Source organism: Montipora foliosa, chromosome 14 (assembly GCF_036669935.1).
Source record: "Montipora foliosa isolate CH-2021 chromosome 14, ASM3666993v2, whole genome shotgun sequence".
In the NCBI taxonomy this organism is placed as follows: Eukaryota; Metazoa; Cnidaria; class Anthozoa; order Scleractinia; family Acroporidae; genus Montipora; species Montipora foliosa.
This window is the reverse complement of record NC_090882.1, coordinates 19,028,877-19,052,614: the sequence shown is the minus strand read 5'-3', so window position 1 is coordinate 19,052,614 and position 23,738 is coordinate 19,028,877. Positions and strand designations below refer to the sequence as shown.

Genomic DNA, 23,738 nt, shown 5'->3' with positions numbered 1-23,738 from the left:
TTCTTTCACCAGAACCTTAGATCAACTAGTATTATTCTGAATTTTAGCTTTTCCAAAACATTTCAAAGAATGCTTTCTTCATCTCTGGCGCAATAACAATAGTACTCACCATCCTTAATGTAACCCTTTGGCACGCTTAATAAGGCCTTTGTGCCATTTTTCCTATAGTGTCCTTTCTACCCTGTCATCCTTGATCATCAGCACTCTTAGCCTGTAGCTCATTATCAATCCAGATATTCTCATTACCATTCTGGTACCAGGTTATTGATAATTTTCAAAACAAAATGCAAACTTTTGACCGCAATTTTTCTTCTGAATAGTCCGTATCTGAAGATGAGCGTGGTAGACCAGCAATGAAAAGAGGGCCTGTGCGGTTTGATGAAGATGTTCGATCTGATGTAAGTGATGGAAGAATCAAGCATTGTTTATGATAGAACAATGAATTCAGTGATGTCTTTATTTAATAATACATTGCTTTTTTGTCTTAATTCACGTATGTAATATCTAATTTAAAAGGACGTCCTTGGACATACTGTTCACACCCGCAGGTACAAATAAGCTGCACCCTGAATTTTAATAGCAGCTCAAATTTTGGAAAAAAAAGTTTTTTTGAAAGAAATCCAAAGAAATCCAAAGTTGAGTCTTGAGAAGTCTTCTTCATCCACTGTTCATTGAATGTAAACTCACGATTAAAATTGAAACAGAAAATACTTCAAAGTCTTACTCAAAATCTCGGCACTTTAATATAATGAACATCGTTTCTACCAACTTTGACACACGATTGATCTTTTTTTGGTATTTGTTGACAGGAATTTCTTCATTCAACTCAGTTTTTCATAGATTCTTGCATTAAAACAAGAATGTGAGCAGAACGTTGTTAGCTCAGTAACCTGAGACATTAGATTGGACATGAAGATGGAAAACTGGACCCTTTTTTCAAATGTTCCCTCTGATAAGCCGCACCCCTGATTTCTAGCGATGATTTTTGGGGAACGAGTGTGGTTTATCTGTGGGTGTTTACGGTATCTATCTTTAAATAGTTGTGTGAAAACTATGAATAGTAATAATATGATTAATGATGTCCCTTTTTTTCTGCTGAGGTTGAACAACTCAGGCAGGCAGTGAGAAACCTTAAAAGTGAACAAAATCGCTTAACAGGACAACTGGAAAGAGAACGAGAGGAACGTGCAAGGTGAGAATCTGGTTTGCAGCGGTGTTGTTGAGCAGGGTGTTCATTTGACATCAGTGCTTGTAGAATTCTCTGGCTAATTAATTAATTAGTTTTAAAGTAGAAGGGTCCTTGTGAAAGAGTATTAAAGTGGGCACCCCTATATATAGTCTGGCATTTGATCTTGAGACCTGCTTTGAGCAAAGGCGGGTACTGCACTCAGGGTAGACGGGTGCTAGTACCTGGGTACCTGCTTCTAATAAAACACCTGATGAGAATGGGGTGAACTCAGATTGGCATGAGTTTGTATCCGCCTCTATACATTTTTTTTTTGCGTTTACATGAGACCAGTCTGACTTCATCTTGGTTGGTAGACGAGACATACCAGTCTGAGTTTGTACTGTTCTCATGTAGATGCAAACAAATCTCAGACCGTTTCCAGAAATCTCAAGCCTGTGTGCTTTTGGGTCAGTGATATATTTATTAGACAAAAGATGTCATTTTGTCCTGAAACCAGGCACCAAGCATTGTCCCAGTCTCCTGTAAATAGCCCCTTAGTATCCATTATAGTCCCAATAGAGCTTTGCTCTTTCAAACAAGTCTCCTGCTTCTTCAATTATTCTTATTGCAGAACTGGCTCAAATTTGGTATTAACATTTCTTATTATCCAACTGTATTAGTATTGTAGGAAGATACGTGGTGTATTTTGTCATTTAGTGGTTATCTTTTGTGTAAAATTATCTAAACACAGTAAAACCTTCAGGGTTAGGATTAGGGTTAGCGTTAGGGTTAGGGTTTGGTTAGGGTAATTGTATAATTACTGAACGTTTTATACCTTGTTTAAAAAAATTTGAAACAATAGAAAAAGAGACACCAAGTACCTACCATATTGTCCAAAAAAACACACAAAACTAGTAAAAATATTCCACGATGTTGTATATGTAGTTATTTGTACACTTGGTTATTGTACAGTCGAGAACCGGTTTGACTAGTTTAGTTGCTGATGTTGCCCCCCACACACAAATCTGTCACATGTTTTTGGTTTTTGATTTTCATTTACGAAAATTTTAGTGCAAAAAAAGTTGGATAATAAATAGCTTATTAGACGTTTTGGTGCGTATTATCGTTGAGTATTTCTACTCGTTGTTTGTGTTTAATACCCCATTGACAAGTAAAATCCTCTGGCGTTAGACAGAGTAAAATACTAAGCATGGTTGGTTTAGGCTGGTTTAGGGGTGAAAGGGTTATTGGGACATAGTTTTCCAGTGAGTGATTAACCCATTGACTCCTGGGGGTTCCCCATTGACGAATAAAATCGTCTGGCATTAGACACAGTAAAATACTAAGTACTGTATGGACGGTTTAGGCCGGTTTAGGGGTGAAAGGGATACAGCGCAGTAAAAATATTCAGCGATACTACACAGCAAAACATCTAATAAGGTATATATGTTGTCGGTAAAATCCGTTCTCAGGTTGAATCCGTTTTTACTTAGGTTGAATATGCACTCCCCCACCCCCCAAAAGGATTGAAAACACTATACCTTCCCTCAAACTCTCATTGCCTTACGCATCTCAACATATCTTCTTACTGTTTCGTATCATCTTATCCGGCGGTTTCTGTATTCATACACTTATCTCTTTAGGCTCAACATCACAACATAGTTAGTAAGGAAACAGAAGACTGTACTAATCACTTACCGGTACTCAAACTCGCACCCTCCAGATCTGTAGTCTTGTGTCTTTACCAGTGAACTACAACGACGAACATGCTCAACCCAACACAGTTCTTTTCATTTTTTACTTTTTGTATAATAAGTCAATTGCCATATTCATGAATAATAACCAAGAACAGTCCTAAACTGACCCTAATTTCTCTTTAGGCTTAATTTAGGCTTCTAAAAACGGTTCTTTAATTCATCTGAGTGCGTATGCTACTTAGGTAAAATGAGGATCACCAATTTAACATAGGTAAAGACGGATTTCACCTGAGAACGGATTTTACCGGCAACATATATACTCATGTTATCGGGGATATTTTGTTAATGGAACAAGGCCTATAATAATTCTATAATTTCCACATAGTTATTGCTTCCAAAAAGCTCTAAAACAAAAGGAAATGTAGGTCATGGCTTAAATTTTATGACATTTCAAAACTGAAAAGAGTGATTTTCTCTTCACTAATGGCCAAGCATTCTATTTATAAATAAATGGCAACAAGATGCGTGGTAGGAGAAGTCTTTTGTCTTGTTGAATACAAGTTCAAGCAGCTTGCAGCTCTCGCTTGTTTCCATGGTCTATGTTATTCAAATAGAGAACACATGTTTACGAGTCAAATGAGTCAATGAGTCATGAGTCAATGAGACTCACAGTCAATATAGCAATAATTTGTTGATTAAGCCTAAGCCCTCATTTCAGTGATTAGGCCTAAGCACTCTCTGAAATTTTAGCTTTCATTTTATGGTTTAATTAACTGCACGAACTCGTTGACTCATTGACTCATGACTCATTGACTCATAAATACTTAACACTCATTCACATAAGCTGAATTACTACTTATCAATAGGTTAGAAACAGATCATTGGGCTGGTAGACATGACCAAAAACCTCCAAGTGCTGCTCCAGGTAATTAACATGTTCATCTTTATTAATTAGAATCATGATGCGATGAATACATTTTACAGTCTTCAAATAGAACCCATTTAGCGACTAGTTTCAAAAGTGGAGGTTTGATGCTTAATACCTGGGAGTCCGTAAGCTTCTATTATTGGCATCCAGCTCAAAGGTGGAGATTTACTAACCTTAGTTGGCAAATCTGAACAACCAACCAACAAGCGGCCATGAAAAAAGAGAGGTAAGGAGGCACCAATCAAAGTAAATCGGTAAAAGACACGGGAATGATAATGAGCAACATGTAAGCTGAAATACCACACAGTGCAATACTACAACCCAATTTAATTATGCATTCGCTCCTTAATTACCCCTCCCTCCCTCCCTCCCTCCCTCCTATTGATAAATAAAATTGTCTGGCAGTAGACAGAGTAAAATCTATTAAGTCTCATTCATACGTATGAATCAATACATGTGCTATCAACACGATATTGCATATTGGAGTTATTATTAAAGGGGCTAGGTCACGCTATTTTAGGTAATTTTGTTTAATTTTGTTAATTATGAGCTCTAAACGTCAAATTGGCAGAGCAAGAGTCTTTCGTTTGCAAAATCACGGCCACATAACAACTGAGAATGATTTTCCAGCTGTGTAAATGACATTTTGATATAGACTGATATAAGTTTGAAAAAAGGTGGGCCAACGTTTTTCAAATTTACCCAAATTCAATCCATTTCAATCCTCTGCAGTTTTGTCCATCCATGTCCCTTCTTGGCTTCCCTGTGTTTTGTTAGAGTTCTTCTATAGTTTTGAACAGTTAGTTTGATATTTTATTTAATTCTATGACCATTCGATCAGTTCTGAAATTGCCTAAAATTGCGTGACCTAGCCCCTTGAAACACAATGCACATGCTGGCTGGTCAACTGCTTCTGCATGTAATTGCATTTAAGTAATGTTTAAAAAACGAGTAGCAGTGTTTTATCGGGTTTAAAAACACGAGGTGTAGCCGAGTGTTTTTAGACTCGATAAAACACGTACCTTGAGTCTTTTGAACAGCTGCAAAAACATTCCACAAAAAGAGTGTCCCTCGTTAGTCCGAACAAAAGTGCAAATTGTGGAAGGATAACATTAGCAAATTACAAGAAAAGCAAGCTATGCCTCATTGGTATGCTTTAGATAAAGAATTGTGAGGAGGAGTGTTTTATCGCGTTTAAAGCTCATGCATGTGTTGTTTTTTCGATGACGTGATAGGCTGTTTCACTCATGAATTGTTAATGAATTTTTGAAGTGATAGTGCAATCTGTTCTGAATAATTATTGTGAGGCAAGGGGAAAACCATTTTATGGAGTAAGCAAACATTTTTTATTTTCTTTGTAGAAATATCTGCTAGGGCTGAGTTGGAGGAGAGGTAATTATGTTTTCTGTGTTCTTTTTGTCTAATCAACACATTCTTTCTTTTCATTTCTTTCCATGTCAGGCTAGACTCCCATTTTGAATGCATTTTACCTTTTCTTTTATCCTTTCATTCTCTGCTGTTTTAAGTTGTACACTACGTTAATTTCATTGTTGTAACTTCTTTTGGGGATTTATATTGATATGATATTGTAGGCAGTTTTAAGAAGTTCTAGATGTTCTCTTATCATTTGGTCCTTGCCATTTCAGTAATACCTATTGAAAAAAATGTAATAATTATTTATTACAGTCAAACTTCTATTATCCGGACCTTGAAAATACAGACTTCTCAATTATCCACTGACTTTTCTCTGGTCCCAAATTTTTTATGAGTCATTAACTCATTGACGCCCAGGGGTTCCCCATTGACGAGTAAAATCGTCTGGCGTTAGACAAAGTAAAATACTAAGTCTGGCCGGTGTAGGCCGGTTTGGACGCCAAAGGATTAATGAAAATCTGTGAGCATGATTTCCTTGCAGAAAAAACGTTTAAAAGTGGCCATTGCACATGCATGGTACTCTTCTGTAATTTTTATTGCATGTACCAGTAGTTGAATTTACGGTAGACGTTTTTCATGAATTTAGATCTATGTACAGTACATGTACAGTAGAATAATTTATTGCAATATGAAATCCAGATGTTCTTAACTTAACCAACCTCGTTCCCAGGGTCTCTCTTCTCTGCCTCCATTGTCGTTGAGAAAAGACCCTGGTTCACTCTGGTCACGTGGCACTCGTCAACAAACATTTTCCCACTAGGGTAGTGTTTTCGTTATATTTTGATTCCGCAACTGGGCGAAAGAGTATTCGTTCGACAAGGCATTTTTTAAATAAGTGATCTTTATCTTACAATGTAAGTATCAAAAAGGTCAAAAGAGCGGATGTTTTATACCCACAGGAAATGAATTCCCGTACAAGCGGTCAACCTAAATACAAGAGCTTTCGTGATCGACAAGACAACTTCAAAAGTTCCATGTAGGGCCTCGATTGACGTTCACAAAAAAAAAATTGATTTCGTTAGTAGCTAAAGCTGCTTCTCCAGAACAAACACTAACATAAAAGAATACACCAAGTACTACGTTTACTTGATAAAAATGTCTCTTTTATTTTACCACGGCTAAAAATATACACGCTATGAAAGCGCTGTGCAGTGGTAAAAAATATCTTAACGACATCGACGATTTACACGAAGTTAAAAATATAAATATCGTAAGTCAAAACGGTCAACTTAGGAATCACGTTGTTAAACATTCGAAAGAAAAACGAAAATCAAGGAACAAAATAAAATACCTGCACATGTCAATACAGTTTGATTTGATGATTTGAGGTCGATACGTGACATGAAAACTTAAATAACAACACACCGGTTGATCGCTGAACATGTTTGTTTCCCATGGATAAACGTTTCGCTTGTTTTCTTGCACGACAAAATCTTCTTTCCTTTAAAATTGTCGGAAACTATTAGCATTCTTCGTTGATCTGGACCTTCACACGGGTGAAAACTTAAATAACGCGAGGATATTTTCTGTGGTGTCCGATCGATTTGACCACAACTTTTGCCTTTCACGGCGAATTCCATATGTGTAGTACATAAAATATTGCCGTCAAAAGTTATTTCGATGGTCATCTGGCCACAAAATCAATTGCGTGCTGATTCCATTCTTTGCCACGTCGACATGGCCTACATTGCCTCCCACCCCCTAACACACATTTGGTGAACCTTCCAGATTCTGGCAGACACGTGACCAGAGTGAACCAGGGTCTTTTCTCAACGACAATGGAGGCAGAGAAGAGAGACCCTGGGAACGAGGTTGTAACTTAACATGTTCTGTTCGACCTCGTTAATATTCATATTTTCAATTATTGCTAGACTCTCAATTGTTCAGACTTACAGTAACTGATTAGAGTGTAATGTGAAGTGCTAGTTTTCTACCCCATATGAACCATGTGAGCGTTAGCCCTGCTAATAATTATTATAAAGACTATTTACCGCCATCCCTACAAGTTCAGATAATTTAGGTTGGACTGTAATTATTGTCATTGCAGATTAAGTAGCTCAATAAGATGACCCTTTTAAATTAGCTTCATAAGATGACCCTCTCAGTTAATGAAGTTATGAGTGCATTGACTTTCGCATATTATAAACAAACTTGTTTGCAATAGGAATGTGGTTTCGGAATACACTTTTTGTAGGGAAAAACTGCTGAATGAGTTGCGTGAAACAGAGGAAGCAAGCCGACGTCAAGCTGAAGTTCTTGTAAAGGTGGGTTCAACAAGAAATGGCTTTAGTTTGGTATTAAATTACTTCATTCTCGATCTCATGTCATGCTTCTCAGGGATGGCACTTGGATTTTTCAATCTGGGTCCTGGGACCCGCATGTTCGGCCAAATTGGGGTCCCAAGCATTTTTTGGGGGTCCCAAAATCTTGGTGACTCTCTGCGAGAAAAAGAGTATGTTTTAGATTATGAGAAAAAGAGAGTAACCAACTTGGAATTAATATTGACGCATAATTATGCATATGCATAGGACTGGCCGACAAAGGCTTTTTCTAGAGCCGTTACATTCATTCCTGGACAAGAACTCTGTTAATGAAAGCACCCTTCCCAAGGGTTTACACATCACTGGTTTCCTCCCTTAGGAGCAACAAACAGTGACGTCTTTTGCTATATATTTGCATTCAGTGACTTGCAGAATACATTCCTCTGAAGAAGACCGCAGAAGGCGGTCGAAAATTTAGTTTTAACCTTTGTAGATGTTTTAAACCCCCTTCTTAGAACTTTAATTATGAGCACATATCGCTCCAACAGTTTTACAAACAACAGAATATACTGACAAATCAAAGCAAGTTGTGTGAGTTATTTAAGTCAGTGCCTTGCGTCCTGGGACGCATTAAAATTTCGATGATACATTTTTTGGATTTTATTTGCGTAAAAATGCATGATTTCTGCGTTAACGCGGTCCCTGCTTCTGTTTTAAAGCATTGGTTTTGAAGTTTATTGCTGTTGTTACATCTATATTTCAGGGACTTGATGCAGAACGTGATGTATTGCGTGAAAGTCAGCGACTGGCATCGGAACGAGATAGGGAGCTAGAGGCACTGAGGGAACAGGTTCGATTCTGACAATAATAACCATGTGTGATGAATGTGTGGTTGTTATTGGACTGCATGATTAAGATTTATTGTTTTCAGAGAAATCAGTGAACTGCAATTTGTTCCAAGAAAGTCTTACACAGATTTTATTTTAAGCCAGCTGAGTACCTCAAAAATTTGCTTTGTGTAATATTTTACGTGGCACTGTATTTTGAGAAAGTAAAGAAAAACACTCCTCCAAAATACATGTACAGACTCAAAGGGTAGCAAGGAAACCAATACAACTCTGTTGCTTGACTTCACACTACTGGAATTGCCGTAGGGAAAAGGCCCCACAGCTCTAGTCATCATGACTATCGCTGATCTAATGTAATGAGGCCCTCCCGGGGAGGAAGGGTGGGTGGGGGGGGGGGGGACTTGTTCCCTTTAAAAGTTTTTTTGTGTTCCCTTGTTTCCAAAATTAATTCAAAACTTTTCCCAGCTTTTTGATCCCTAATTTGGTTTATCTTCCCTTGATCCTTAAGATATTTTGGTCTTTGTTCCCATGTTTCCTAGTTTAAGGTCCCTTGGTCTCCAAAACCCCTGGGACGGCCTCTGTAATGTGCAAAGTCCAATGTTGTGTCTGTTTTTTAATGTTTCTTATTTGGGCTTGAGGGTGGATGGAGATCAGAGGTGAGCATGTTAAGGTGCCTTGGGTGACTGCTATTATTCCCTTTAATTTATTTTTACCCAACTACCCAACCCTTGCAAAAGATTGGTATTACCGTTAGGTACACCATGGGCAATACATGTATTTTTAGGTTCTCAAATGTCTTTGACATTAATTTTGGAACTAGTGTTGGACCCAAGACTTAAGGGCTGTTGTCCTAATCTGAGATAACCAATTACCAAAGTTTACCATTTGAGAGCATATCTCATTTCTATACTTGAGCCCGCCGCACACGGTGAGGAAAGAGCTGAGCAAACTGCCTCGCGAGGTGGTTTGCTCAGCCGTTTTCTCACCGTGTGCGGGGAACTTTTGGTGAGAAATTCGCCTCACGAGGCCATGAGGAAAAAATCAAACATGTTTGATATTTTTCGCCTTGCGAGGCAAATTCCTCATTGTGTGCGGCCATCGTGAGAATCGAGTTGAGCTTGGTCAATGAAGCATCCAATAAAAATACATGGCATTCTCACGTGACTTCAGTGACGTCGGAATTTCTTCTCTGACACCATCCTCATCAGTCCCAGTTCCCCGCACACGGTGAGAAAACGGCTGAGCAAACCACCTCGTGAGGCAGTTTGCTCAGCTCTTTCCTCAAGTGTGCGGTGGGCTTTAGAGACCTCTCAGTTTGATTGGGAGACTCTGAAATGTGGGTGGTATACAGGTTTAATTTCAACTGCTCACTCAGGTCCCGTCCACGAGCATCTGTCTATTGCAAACAGTAGCTGGTAATAAGCCTAGGTACTCTAATACTACGTGCTAACAGATTTTATGAATTAACAACATACAGTGTAATCAAAACATAATATCTCCTGACACAGAAATTCATTGCTCTAAATTTGCTGACTAATAATATTGGTATTGTATACTAACGCTCAAACAACATGTCTCAAGCATTCTTACTTGTGTCTTTTTCATAATAATGATAATAACAATAATGAGAAATATAATGATAATGATTAACTTTTCCTAATAACAGTTGTGTTGCAGTGATTGATTCCTATAAATTGGGCTTTGTGAAATTCTGAATGCAGCTAACAATAATCAGTAACTTGCCATCCCAGCCATTAATATTCCAGCTCAATAAAATTCATCATCTCAAACCCAGGGAATGTTTATCTCACAACAGTGAATTTATCTGGACAGTGACACCTGCACACTTTCGAAAAGCCGAGTTTTCCCAACAGAAGTTTCAACAGGTGATGTTAAATGAACAGCAAATATATATGTGGTACTCAGTGTTGAAACTTTGTGGCCCAGTGTTAAAAAAAATATGTTTGGACTTGGTGAGGCAGTTTTGATATTTCACATGCTTACAGTTGCAGGCTAATAAAAAAACACAACAAGATGAAATTGAAAACAGACTCAAGGAAATACAGAAAGAGGTAATCACAAGCAAGGAATACTCCATTTCACAAGATTGAGGACATTACACAGATTTTTACCACAAAATGGCAAACCAAAACAAACAAACCTCCTTGAATTGTTTTTTCCCTCTTACATTTTGAAGCGACTAGGCCAAAAATTGTGAGACTCTTTCTCAACCAATCGAGAGTAAAGCAAAGTATGATTGCATTTCCTCTGCCTAGTGTCACGCAATCTTTATGTGACACCATCACGCTCATGTCACGCGGTGACATTAACACGCAAGTCTGACATTTGCCACAGGTGATGACTTGTCCCACTTTCAGTGGGCTTCCCGCTGTTTTCTTGATTGGTAATAGCAAAAATAATCAGTTTGGTTCTATAAACTCTATCAGTGTATAGGAAAGGTTACATAGATTTAATGCTTCCAAGATATCATTCATCTACATGCATTATCCATTTATCTCCCGTTTCCCTTGGTTCTCATCCATGCATTTTCACTGTTAACCTGACATTTGTTGTGTGCGATTGCTACATGTAGATGCGTGCAGAACGAGAATTGTGGGAGAAGAAACAACTTGATGTTGGTCATCTCGCCAGCGAGTTGCAAAATGTCAGGGTAACTAACGTTCTTCGTACGTACTGCACTCACTTCTTTTTTCTGCCTATTTAATCCAAAATTTGGTTTCTTAAGACAACTACTATAGTTCATAATACATCAACATGCACTAATTTATGCTTAATCCATATTTTACATGAAATAAACTGTAAATGAGAAAGTAATTATCCTGTTTTTCCCTTTAAATGATTACATTTAAAAACGTTTTAGATAAAAAACATAACCATTCTTGTGACTGTAAAATGTACTATTTTTTCCTCAGAAAGATTGCTTTTTAGCTGACTTGAAATCTGGGACTTACACTCATAAACCGTTTGATAAAGATTGTAAACCTTTTTTCTTTCACACACGTAACTTGACATATACGACAATTCTGAAACCTTTGTGATCAAACTTTTCACTTTTGCTTTCTGGCGTTAACTTCTTCGTCACCTGATCACAGAAGCACCCTTTAGTTTGGAGCACTTGGGCGTTTTCCATTTACCAAAAAATTCCGGAAATTCCGGTTGGAATGTAAATGGAACACACGTTTTTGGTTCGTTCCACTGGAAAATTTCCGGAATAAACGGAACTTCTGAAAAGGTAGTCCTGTTTTCCCGTTGGAAACTTTCCGATGGAAATGTGTGTCCCATTTACAACTTTTGAAAGGTCTTACCACTTCCAGGCTATTCACGGCCACATTTTTAAATTTTGGCGCGTAAAATCGCAATCACTGGGCGGCGAACGGACCTGAGTTAAATGGAACACGTTTTTCACCCGATGAAAATTTCCACCGAAATTTCCGGAACTTTTGTGTAAATGGAAAACGCCCCTTGTTTACTGGGTCGCACCTAGCTTGTTCCAGGCTCCCAGCAGTCTGAAAAACGAGTGGGAGCTTCGGTCGAGGCGAGGCGCCTGGGTGCCTGGAACAGGACAGGTGCAGTCACCAAGCGAGGATGAGGTGAGAGAACGGGTATATACTTCGTGCCAGTATGCCATATAGTCGCCTAATAGTAGTAATACGTACTTGGCTATATGGACGACTATATGTTAGGCGACTATATGGCATACTGGCACGAAGTATATACCGAGAACGAACTACCCTAATACATTGGCCTCTTCCAATGACAGTTCTTTAAAATCTAATTTTAGCTACGCAGCTACTTTGAGAGAGGCACCTGGTTGGCCAGTAGACCTTAATCACGATGGCCGCCATGTTGGATTTGCTATTATCATGTAAATTAGCTACACACTTCTTAGGGGGCAACCAACACAAGTTCGAGAGGTTTTAACGAACATCTTAGCCACACAGACGATTTTTTTCACGTTCATTGAATGTTCTTCACTTAAGTAGTAAAATAGAATGATTACACAAGTTACTTCGATTTTTTTTTAGTGAAAAATGAGGAGATAACGAAGTAGAAAGTCAAAACGTCAAAGACAATCAAAGATATAAAACTATCATAAATGGGACTTAATTGTAAATTGTAAAATGTATTTTTAGAAACGTTATTTCAATATTTCGACGAGCCGATTTTCCGCAATTTGCCTTTTTTTCCAATGTTTCCCCCCCAGCATAACACATGGCTAATTTGCATGACAATTTGAAAACCAACATGGCGGCTATCGTGAATAAGGCCTGTTGTCATGACGCAATGAAAATTTAAATATGCGCGGCATTGGGAACGAGAACTTAAAAAAGCTTTGTGAAACTAAAAATAGACTTTTAAAAACTATTATGGGGCATGAGGATCCGTTAACTCATAGCTCATCCTCTCTTGGTCGAATGCTATTGTTTTCACAAGCACGGTTTTACCTTTACAGAATTTATTGGGTGAAGCAAACGAAACAAAATTGCGGGAAGAAATTCGTTCTGTTGCCAGGTGAGCTTTGTTTTTGTCCAGAAGAGCGGCGTGTTAGCTGAAAGTTTGCTAATTTAAAATTACCCATTTTTAGTGCAAAAATTTCTTAATTTGAACTGGAATAGAATACATTGATGAATCGAGTGAATATAGGAACGTTTCACTTAGGTACGAGATTTTTTTGGAAACAAATTGTATCTTTTTATTTAAATCGGCGAAGGGGAACTCTGAAGGGACGATCCAAAAAGAAACGATAAACGCATTCAAAAGTGTGCTCAAAAATGTTTCATAATGTTACAGAGAACTCACATTCATTGCAAAATCTTATTCGAATCATTTTCTTTAATAAACAGAGGAGTAAATGTTTTTGTGCGACTGGAATTTCTATTTGTACTTTGCAAACACTGACAATTTTAACCGTAGACCGAAAGCAAGCTCATTAGAGCGAGTTTCAATAGAGTGTCGTAAAACCAAAACCAAAGTAATTACTTTGGCCAATCAAAAAGGACGGAAACAATTCAGTAAACCAATCAAAACTCGAAGTAATTACACGTAGCCGACACAAAGCGCGGGAAAATGTGCACGCGCGAGCCACGATTGGTTTTGGTTTCACTTCTGATTGGTTGAAAAAATGGCGCGAGAACTTTGAACCAATCACTGAGTGAAGTAGAGCAAGTTTCAATTGAGTGTCGAAAATAATAAGATAATTACTTTGGTTTATGATTACTTCACTCAGTGATTGGTTCAAAGTTCTCGTGCCATTTTTTCAACCAATCAGAAGTGAAACCAAAACCAATCGTGGCTCACAAGTGTACATTTTCCCGCGCTTTGCGTCGGCTACGTGTAATTACTTGGAGTTTTGTTTGGTTTACTGGATTGTTTCCGTCCTTTTTGATTGGCCAAAGTAATTACTTTGGTTTTGGTTTTACGACACTCAATTGAAACTCGCTCTAAATGCAAAACCAAAGCAATTCGCTAATTACTTTCGACACTCAATTGAAAACCGCTCTATTAACTAATTAAAGCTATTTGTGTTCTTCATGTGGCAGTGAGTTGGACACTGAGCGCCGAGCTTTGGAAGAAAGTGAGCGAGAAAAAAGACTTCTGGCGTCACGAGTCGAAGACTTGTCAACAAGACTTGAACTATCCGAGAGAGAACGCGGAGAGGTATGGTTTATTTACTGGCACATCAACGCATGGATCATCTGTGCCATCACACCCCTAAAAATCTCTTGAATCTCGGCATACAATTTTAATTTTTTTAAAAATTCATTCCGGCTTAAGTAAGTCTTTAAATTTGTGTTAGAGCGAGTTTCAATTGAGTGTCGTTGTGTCAACCAAAACCAGAGTAATTACTGTGGCCAATCAAAAAGGACGGAGACAACCTAGTAAACCAATCAAAACTCGAAGTAATTACACGTAGCCGACTCAAAGCGCGGGAAAATGTGCACGCGCAAGCCACGATTGGTTTTAGTTTCACCTCTGATCGGTTAAAAAAGTGGCGCGAGAACTTTGAACCAATCACTGCGTGAAGTAATGCAAAACCAAAGCAATTCACGAATTACTTTCGACACTCAATTGAAAACCGCTCTGTGCCATATCTAATAACGTCTTGAAGGTTGTTGGGTCAACATATTTATGATCTGTTTGGTAAATTGTAAATAAGTATATAATTAATTGAAGCTACGATCCTCGCAATTATGAACGCAATTTTAGCAAGTGCGTAGAGAAGCCTGGAAAATTCAGGACTTCAACAGGGTTTGAACCCATAATCTTGCGATGCCGGTGGGACGCTCTAACTAAGCTATTAAGCCACCGATGTTGGGAGATGGTAATTTGTGGGTTCAAATGTTAGATAATTATTGTGAAATAATAGAGGGGACTATAGTAACTATGTTTAAACTGTCGTGTACTCTTACTTGAGCCATCCTGAGGAAAAGTAGAGCATAAGTGCGGATATTTCAAGGGTTGTCGACCATGTGGTCTGGAAGAATCACTTATTTTTGGGCCAAAAATTCATATCAACCCTTTTTCTCTTTAACAGTGGTAATTTCTCGATTTCATTGTCAGGTAATGACCGAACTGGATGCTGCGGTTAAGAGACTAGATCAGAGTGAAGGAGGGAAAACTTCTTTGGTACAGCAGGTATGCATACGTTGCTTAAGAGAAGTGGAAACAAAGCGTTTCGTTTGTGATAAGAAAGACCAGAAATTTTGTTAGAGAGACTGTGATGCGCTTTTGCCAGGAGACCATGAGTAGAAGCCTTCCCATGCTCTTTATGCTTGAGTGAACCCTTGTGTGTATCTTTCTATTTTTAGAACTAACCCTTCAGCAGGAGACTTGCACGTTTACATTCATTTACATCAATTTGCATGCATTGTCTTTGCAATAGGGAGCTTTAGCAATGACAACGGCGACGTCAGCGAGAACGTCACAAACTTGCGCATTTAGTGGCCAAAAAGAATAGCTTTGCACGCTCTGCACGTGCCGTCGTCAGCAAAACAACAACGTGAAATGAACAAATTTGAGGTTTTATGAAGGAGATCAGCATTTTAAGATAATTTTTTATTTTCTCCCCTAAATAAAGCACCGCTCATAACGTTTTCATTCCTGAGGGACTGCGATACCTTTCTTACATTCTCGTTGCCGTTCCCGTGGTCTTTGCTAAAGCTTCCTAATAATTTTATTCTGATTGGCCATTCTAAACGGTGCGTGCAGAGCCGAAGAACTCGTGGTGTTCTAAAAATAGAGAGATACGCGCAAAGGTTGACTCATAGGCCTTGTTTGGGAGAGGCAAGCTCCTACTCATAGGTCCCAGCTTTTGCTCATGGAACACAAAATTTCAAGCTGGTCAGTCGTGTTTTAGCCTGCGAACGCAGACGTACGTCTGCGTTCGCAGGCTAGTCTTGTTTCTGCTAGTGTAGGTTAAAGATCTGCTTTGATTTGGAGATAAAGTAATGTAAGGCCAAAACTTTTCACATGGTTGATTCGCATTTTTCCGCTATTTTAAAGGCAGAGCAATTACGTGAACAGTTTACACGCGCTGACAGCGAAAAAAAGGAGCTAGCCAGAAAACTGGAAGAGGCACAAGGAAAGCTGGAAGAGACTGAATTAGCGCGCAAAAAAGTGCAGGGAAGACTGGAAAGTTTAAATAGACAAATGGAAGAAGGGCAGGGCGAAAGAGAGCGACTTGTGGAACAACTTGAATCCCTCAGGGGACAGGTAAGGGTTTGACATCACTTGTAACGTTTTCTCTCGAAGGGATAGATGAGAAGTTGATTATACGTAAAATCAGACACGAGACATGTCTTAACACTTTTAAAACTAAGGTTAAGACTTTTTTGTTTCGCACGGCTTTTTGTTAATTTTACCTAATTTAATTGCCCATTATCTTATTTTTAATACCGTAACGGTGTAATTAGTTTTTATGGTGTATTTTAGCTTTTATATGATGTATATAGTTTTTCTTATAGCATTTTGTTTATAGTTTTCAGGTATCTTAGGTGTAACGCGCATTTGATCATATTCGAATGTTAATTTGCGCGCTATAAGCAATAATAATAATAATAATAATAATAATAATAATAATAATAGTTATATTCAAAGGATGAGTGAAGATTTCTTTTAGCGGGCGACTTTAAATTCTAATGGAAAGAAGGGTAGGCATTTTTCTGTGCTGAATAAGTTGCTTGGTAAATTAACGCTATGCTGGAAATTGTTGGACTTCTGGTCAATTTGAGCATGCTTAGAGGATGGAGGTCTTCCTTTTGTGAAGTTTTTAAGATTTCTTTTAAATGTGTTTCAGCAAGAATTCCAGGATGGTGACCTCTTTTAAGTAATTCACATTCTCTCGTGGGTGCATGCACGCCATCCAATCAAAAACCAAAGATGGGTTTTTAACGCGTCTGATTGAATAGTTTATTGTACGAGAGGGTGTGAATAAATTAAAAATGTCCTCACTTTGTATTTGGGGTTCGGTCTGTAATGAACTCCGGCAAAACGTCGTAATCAGAAACGCTAATGGTGAGAACTGTCATTGAGTACGGAGACTACTTGGCTGTTTCTGTTTCTAACTATTCAGGTTTGGTACGCTGTGTTTTAGCTCTTTTTATGACCTACCTGGGGCCCGTTTCTCGAAAATCCCGAAAACTTTTTGGGCCCGAACTGAGCCATTTGTAAACCCACCAACCGCTTGTTCAGGAAAGCCGATTTTAACATATTTTCAAGGTGACAAAAAGCAAACTGATTGTGAAGTTTGACGACTTAAATCCTCTCCGTTCTTGAGAGGGAATTGTGAGACCCGAAAATGGCCCGTAACTTTTCGGGACTTTTGAGAAACGGGCCCCAGCTTTCGGTCTCTGTAACCATGTTCATTCTGTTTGTTAGTTTAATGGTTCGTTTTTTCCCTTGATTTTCCCCATAAAATCGGCGAGAACTGCCCAGTAGTGGGGAACAAACACAGAATGGCTTGACATCCAAAGCTGAGCTGTAAAAGCGGAAAGTTCCCTGGCCAGACACCAACCCAGAGGAAAACTGCTGGCCAGCATTGTTTCGAGTTTAACTTAGCCTTAATACCGTAAACCATATTTAATTGTGCATATGCAGCAGCCAACTCGAAAGCTGACTACTTTGGCTGCAGTAGACGTATCACAATTAATTATCTCTTGATTGTGTAATCTGGTAAGTTTTATATTGTATTCTTATATGTGTATAGCTTTCCTTCTTTTTTTCGTCCCAAATAGTGTCAATAATATGATTTGATTTGGTTAAAAAAAACGAAAGGAAACTCGTTTTGAGCTCAAGACGATCACTTCCTTTCTCGTTTTATCACTCATTAGTTTGCGTTCTTTTATGTTAGGTTGCAAAGTCTGAGCGAGAAAAAGATGACATCATGCAGCAGGTGACGAAATTAACGCGAAACATGGCTCAGAAACGTCAATCATTTGGCCCAGGCTCCTCCGGATCAGCTCAGCTGAGGAGAAGTATGAGTAGGAGTGAAGGGCTCGGTGGAGATCACGTGTCCGAAATAAGAAGAAACCTAGACAGATTTGAGTTAGAGAGGGATCTGGATCGGAGGAATCACATTGGCGATTCGTTTTATGACGGACTGTCTGGGAGAAACCTAAGAGGAGGGGAAGATATGGATAGGTAAGACCGATAAGTAGCCTGCAAGCAGGCTCTTCCGTTGAAAATGGCGCGCGGTCGAAATAGAGGAGCTTGGTTACTGCCAAGCGACCGCGCGCCATTTTCGGAAAATGTTTTTTAAAATGTTGAATCCTGATTTTCTTACGAACGCTTGAAGTTAGTGAAATTTTTAATTTTAAGCCCCTCTGGACAAATTGTCTCGTGGGCTCATTAGGAACGAGCCAATGAGAAGCATCCGATATTTGACACTTTCTTAGCTGTGACGTAAGAAAAGGACATTCCAACAACTCAAGCTTGCACGATGTCCTTTTCTTACGTCACGCTCGATATATGAACACATTTGGCCGAGCGGGGGACCAATGCGAACGATAGGTGAAAAAAAAATTGTCAAGACTGCCTTCACTTTTAGCGCTCGTAAAAAAATCAAGATTCAATATTTCTAAAAAAATTTCCGAAAATAAGTAGTTGAAAGATATGATAGGGTTGAAGGGTAAGGGGCACTTAAAGAGGAATGGATTATGAGTGTGAAAGCAAAAGAAAGTAACAAATTACTTTGGCGTTACAGAACAGACAACGCAGTCAAATCAACCTTTAAATTGTCTGCTAAAATTTTCTTAGCCGTTCGAGTTATCCTTATTCAGAAAACTTTTTGTTTGGATGTCAGGCTTGATTTTCTGCACAACCTTGAAGCTCTGCACCAGGACATCGATCGGAAGGACGAGCAGCAGGAGAGGTTAATTGATCAGATGAGGGATTTGTTGTCCAAATATGAGGATAGCGAGGAGCAGAAGAAACGCTTTATGAGCGAACTGGAGGCCGTGAATAAAAAACTGAAAGAAGCTATGAGGGATGTACAGGAACTTGAAGGACAACTTGAGGACAAAGAGAATCAGCTGAAAGATAGTGATAGGAAGAGAGCTGAGCTGCGAAACAAAGCTTTACAATCTATTAAAGAGTAAGTAGTTGCAGCTGAGGGGATTTAAAGTGCCTTGTGATAAAAAAAAAATCACTTCCTTTTTCTTCAGATTTTGAAAGTGTGTTTGCTTAACACTTGACTGGCAAAATTTTGAGCTTTGATTTTCATCCAAAGACCGTTTACTTTGAGTGTAAGTTTTGGATTTCATAGACCTTATTCATAAATGGCGGCCACATTTATAATTCTTTTGTCCACGTGCAGAGATGTGATATTGAAATGTTTCTTCATAATCAGCATAAAGTTGAAATCTATCCCCACCTTTACCCCTGTTTTTTCCTAGTAAGGCTCTCTTCTAATTTGATACTCAATTTCGTGTGCTTTTGGTAAAGTTTTTTTTCAAGCTCAGCCGTTTGTCTAGCCTGCGTCGCAGACGTAATCTAACACCGGTTGCTTTTACGTTTAATTAAGAAACTAGGCTGATAATCTCATCTTGGCCTGTAGATATCGTACAAAATGCAAAAGACTGGAACGAGAGGCTGAACAAAGTATACAGGGACATGAACCGGTGGTGAGTGTCTTGAAAATGTTGCAAGTGAAGCTATGAACCTCGCAGTTATGAACGCAATTTAAGCGATTGCGTAGAGAAGCCGGAAAAATTCAGGACTTTAACGGGGGTATTTAAATTGCGGTCCAAACTGCGAGGATCATAGCTTCACTTGATTTCATATCCGCCGGTCCAAACTGCGAGGATCATAGCTTCACTTGATTTCATATCCGCAGTTCAATATATGATTCATTTCATATATATCATTTCATTCGTTGAAAATGTTTCTTGTGTACAGGGCACATTCTTTAAAGTCACTTTTAGGAGTAATGAGGTTCTCTTTTTATTCCTGCAGAAGGAGATGAGAGAAATTAAAGAACTTCGTTCTAAGATAGCTCAACTGGTTTCCAAACTCCAAGAAGAAGCTCAGCACCGACAGGTAGGTAGCAGAACAGAACGTTGCTATCATCTAATTTAATCAGCATTTTAACCCCTTCGCCGCCGACGGCTTTCCCATTGACGAGTAAAATCGTCGGGCGTTAGACCGAGTAAAATCTATAAGTGTAAAGTGCTACTATGACCAAAAAGTCATTTTTTATTTTTATTTGGATTTCAAAACTATGTTAAATAACACACTATGTGATCCAAGTTTTTAGGCTTGATTTCAAAAAGACAAATGTTTATTTTAACTGGAATTTTCCTATTTAATGGTCTGCCATTATTAACCTAAAAATCTTGAGAGAGCTGGAGTGAGGAGAAATGACATCGAACACTCAATAGTTTAAAGGTGGGCCTATGGATAAAATCAAAGCTCAAAATTTTGCCAGTCAAGTGTTAAACAATCGCACTTTCAAAATCTGAAGAAAAAATGCAAACGATTTTTTGATCATAGTAGCACTTTAAAAGCCTTCCTTTTCATTTCAACGGTCCTCTTGTCGCTTGAAGATTAGGAACATACAGGCGAGTGGTCAATTGCCTCTTGTTTTGCTGTCGTTTAGAATTACGAGGAGCGCATTTTGGAGGCCAGGCAACAAGAGAGAGCATCAAAGGAGGAAGCAGCTTCACTCTACGGACAGTTACAGCAAGTATGCAACAAACATGTTCAGGTCGATCTCTCTCATTTCAGATAGGACGCAGCTCTTTACAACCTCTATTTTCTTCATTGGACCCCTTTAGGACACAGCTCTATTGTTTTTAGGGTTAGGGGCCATCGTTGATTGGGTGTTTGTTTTGGTCCATTATTTTTTGAGCCAATCCCGAGAGCCGTCTCATTTGGCCTTGGCCCGTCAGTTTACTGTATTAGGGACCTTTAGATTCTAGGACGAGAACGAGTACGAGATTTGACTTCCCGTTTTTAGCGAAAATACTTAGAAAATTTATAACCGGAACGATGAATCTTACTCTTTGTTAGCAGTGTTGATGACTTGTTTTGACACTAGAATGACGACGGTATCACGTTTTTCCCGCTAAAATGACGCTGGTTTGCGCGCGCTCACTGTTGTTCTATGAGAAAATCTCGTTCTCGTCCTAGAATCTAAGGGTATTACCATTTAGCCAAATAATCCGGATGGAATGATCGTTTTATAACGGTAAGCGATTTTCCGAATTTATTGGCCAACCGGATGAGAATGGTGCTTACTATTTACTACCCGGCATTCCATCCCGCATATTTACGCGATCTCGTGAGAAAGGGCCTGGAAACGGAACGATTCTCGCAAATGGTAAGGAAATTTCCCGAATTCCATTCCGAACGGGAAAAGTGGACAACCCCTGGAGGTTGTCCACAATTTCCAAACAGATTTTCCGAAAAATTGCATTTCCATTTGACCTCAAACCGAAATTTCCGGATTTTTTGGCTAAATGGTAAGCACCCTACTAAATTTAGAATACGCATCCTGTCAAATTATGGCCGATCACTGATTGGGCCTGGTGACCACAACGCCTCTGATTGGTAGGCAACCATGTAACCGCATGAGGGATTGCTCGTGTTTAATGCAAGACCATGGATTGTGCAAGAAACACAATATCGACACGTTTTCCCCCCGAAATAATCTAGCAGTATCCGTCCTGGGAATAGATAATACCGAAAACGGATGTGCCGCAATGCATCGCAGATCGAGACCTGTGGGTTATGGACTTTAGTCATGTTATTGCAATGGGCCATTTCTAGTTCATGTCTGCCTCCTTTTGAAAGCGAGTCTAAGTACGAAGGTTCCATTCATTCAAGGAGGAAGGATGCCACAGTCGGTTAGTGCGCGGCCTTGGTGCAAGAGGTCCTGAGTTCGATTCCCGGATCTCGCATCCTTGTTTCGACTTCTTTCTTTTCCGTGTAGCTAAGTAGCTTTAAATACCTGTAAAACGGAGCACTGATGGAGAGGGGGGGAGTAAAATGAGCGCACCGTCGACCTCAGGTTTGTCAGTTGAATTACTGTTACGAGTTATCGACGTTAAATACTGTTACTTTACTTTACTTTTTATGTAAAGTAGAACTAATTACCGTCACAAAAACTTCGCACTTAGACTCGCTTTGAAGAGGAGGCAGACGTAATCTCGAAAATGGCCCATTGTGTCTGAGTGAGTGTGGCCATAATGTTTATTTCACCAACAGTAGTTCCCTGGACTTCACTCAACCAGAAATGATCACCCGGCGAACACTTCCTGGGCAAAGGGGGAAGATTTGAAAAAAGACTTCTCTCAATGTTTGGAACAACACAACCAAAACAACAGAGTTAAAAAAGACTAAACTATCAAGGAATTATGCAGCAGAAGAAGTTCGTTCACTGAACGCTTTGAAAAATCTGAGTCACGGTTTTCAATAGATCCTGATATTGTTGCACGGATTTATTCGGCGTATTCTTTTTTTCTTCTAAGGAAAGAGATGCTCATACGAATGCCCTGAGGGAGCTTGAGGAGCAGATTCAAACTCTAACGGTTCGTCTAGTTATGAGGCCTCAGTTATCATTGTAATAAGTACCGAATGGTTTCAGACTGTCAACGCTCTAAATTATTCTAACTTCCGGTTTACAACAAATATTGACGCTTTTGATTCTCTATATTAGGGAGCTGTTTTTGAGACGAGGAAACCAGAAGTGAGCTATTGTCCTTTGTGATCAACCTCGTTCGCAGGGTCTCTCTTCTCCTCCGACAAAGGAGGTAGAGCGTTCGGTTGACGCTATTCCGGAATAAGAATACTTGGAGTGGTGATTTAAAACGGCATGTCTGGCGATTTGAAGCAACAAGGATCTTAAAGTTCATTTGTTTAAAATAACATTTTAGCGGGTGTTTGACAAATTTAATTTGAATTTCTGTAAAAATGAAGGATTTCTAACTGCTATTCCATGTACTATTCCTATTCCGGAATGCGGTCAATCGAACGTACCCTAAGTATCTTTTCTCTGTTATTTAAATTTTCCTGTCATGCGAGTTGTTCAATTCCGGTTTCCGTCCGTGTGGTTGTTTACAAAAGTTTATTACTGGGAGTGAACTACTGGTTCCCTCACTTTGAGTTATGTTGTCTACACACCCGGTTTATTGTTGGATTTTGGTTAATTTAGGAAAGTGTGACGTAAACGGAGACATTGGGCGTTGATTGGCTACGAGGCACGATACTTGACGGGAAAGCTGCTTTAAATGTAGACGGTCTGGAAAAACGAAAATTTCAAGAAGAGACATGGGAGTTTTTGCCTCCTTGTCATTAGCTCATGCTATTTTTTCTTTTCCTTTGTTTTTCTGCAGGCTAATCACGAGCTAGCATTACAAGACTCTGCTAAAAAGGCTTATAAACAAAGGGGCGAAATAGAAGAACAAATCGCGGACATGAAGGTAAGGTAACAAATACACCGACTTACTTTGGGTGAGTTTTGGTTGGACTTTGAAAACACAGTGTTCCTTTTCGTCATTTAACGGAAACATAGAATTATTAGGGGGAAGTCTTCATTTCACTAACCAAAAAAAACATTTTTGCTTTGCAATCAATGCGTATACTAGCTCGAGGCGAGCATAAAACAAGGCCCTCATTTCGGATTAGTAGCAAAGAGTGCTTTCTTTATAGAGCAACATTATTTAACACAAGCCATTGTTGCTTTACTTGAGAGATTGGAAAGCAAGATCAATTCAAATGAGAGAAAACCCCAGGACGTCCCCTTACCCGTTTCACTAGACAATTTAAAGTCATTTTAATGTAACCAATGAGACCCTAAAAAGGTTCCAAAATACTTCTAGTTTTTTTGTTCGATTCTTTTTTGGTTCTTCTCTCTCTTGTTTCGTTATTCAGATTCAACTGGCG

The 23,738-nt window shown here is 39.0% G+C and overlaps 1 protein-coding gene across 3 annotated transcripts in view; it reads left to right on the top strand.

Annotated features, from left to right (window-relative positions):
• The window catches only part of LOC137985126 (centrosomal protein of 128 kDa-like), a 50,008-nt gene that overhangs the window by 5,796 nt on the left and 20,474 nt on the right, over window positions 1-23,738 (top strand). Inside the window, exons 4-23 of one of the 3 annotated variants that reach the window (XM_068832620.1) lie at window positions 321-398; window positions 1,101-1,192; window positions 3,732-3,790; window positions 5,155-5,185; window positions 7,422-7,491; window positions 8,252-8,338; window positions 10,343-10,408; window positions 10,930-11,007; window positions 12,811-12,869; window positions 13,898-14,015; window positions 14,919-14,993; window positions 15,861-16,070; window positions 17,707-17,996; window positions 18,658-18,948; window positions 19,411-19,477; window positions 19,809-19,892; window positions 20,452-20,538; window positions 22,325-22,384; window positions 23,189-23,275; window positions 23,727-23,738. The exon at window positions 23,727-23,738 is cut by the window's right edge and continues 86 nt beyond it. In XM_068832620.1, coding sequence (XP_068688721.1) covers window positions 321-398; window positions 1,101-1,192; window positions 3,732-3,790; window positions 5,155-5,185; window positions 7,422-7,491; window positions 8,252-8,338; window positions 10,343-10,408; window positions 10,930-11,007; window positions 12,811-12,869; window positions 13,898-14,015; window positions 14,919-14,993; window positions 15,861-16,070; window positions 17,707-17,996; window positions 18,658-18,948; window positions 19,411-19,477; window positions 19,809-19,892; window positions 20,452-20,538; window positions 22,325-22,384; window positions 23,189-23,275; window positions 23,727-23,738 — 2,001 coding nt within the window. The remainder of the gene's footprint in view (window positions 1-320; window positions 399-1,100; window positions 1,193-3,731; window positions 3,791-5,154; window positions 5,186-7,421; window positions 7,492-8,251; window positions 8,339-10,342; window positions 10,409-10,929; window positions 11,008-12,810; window positions 12,870-13,897; window positions 14,016-14,918; window positions 14,994-15,860; window positions 16,071-17,706; window positions 17,997-18,657; window positions 18,949-19,410; window positions 19,478-19,808; window positions 19,893-20,451; window positions 20,539-22,324; window positions 22,385-23,188; window positions 23,276-23,726) is intronic. The other 2 variants (XM_068832621.1, XM_068832622.1) reach the window with 2 other exon arrangements.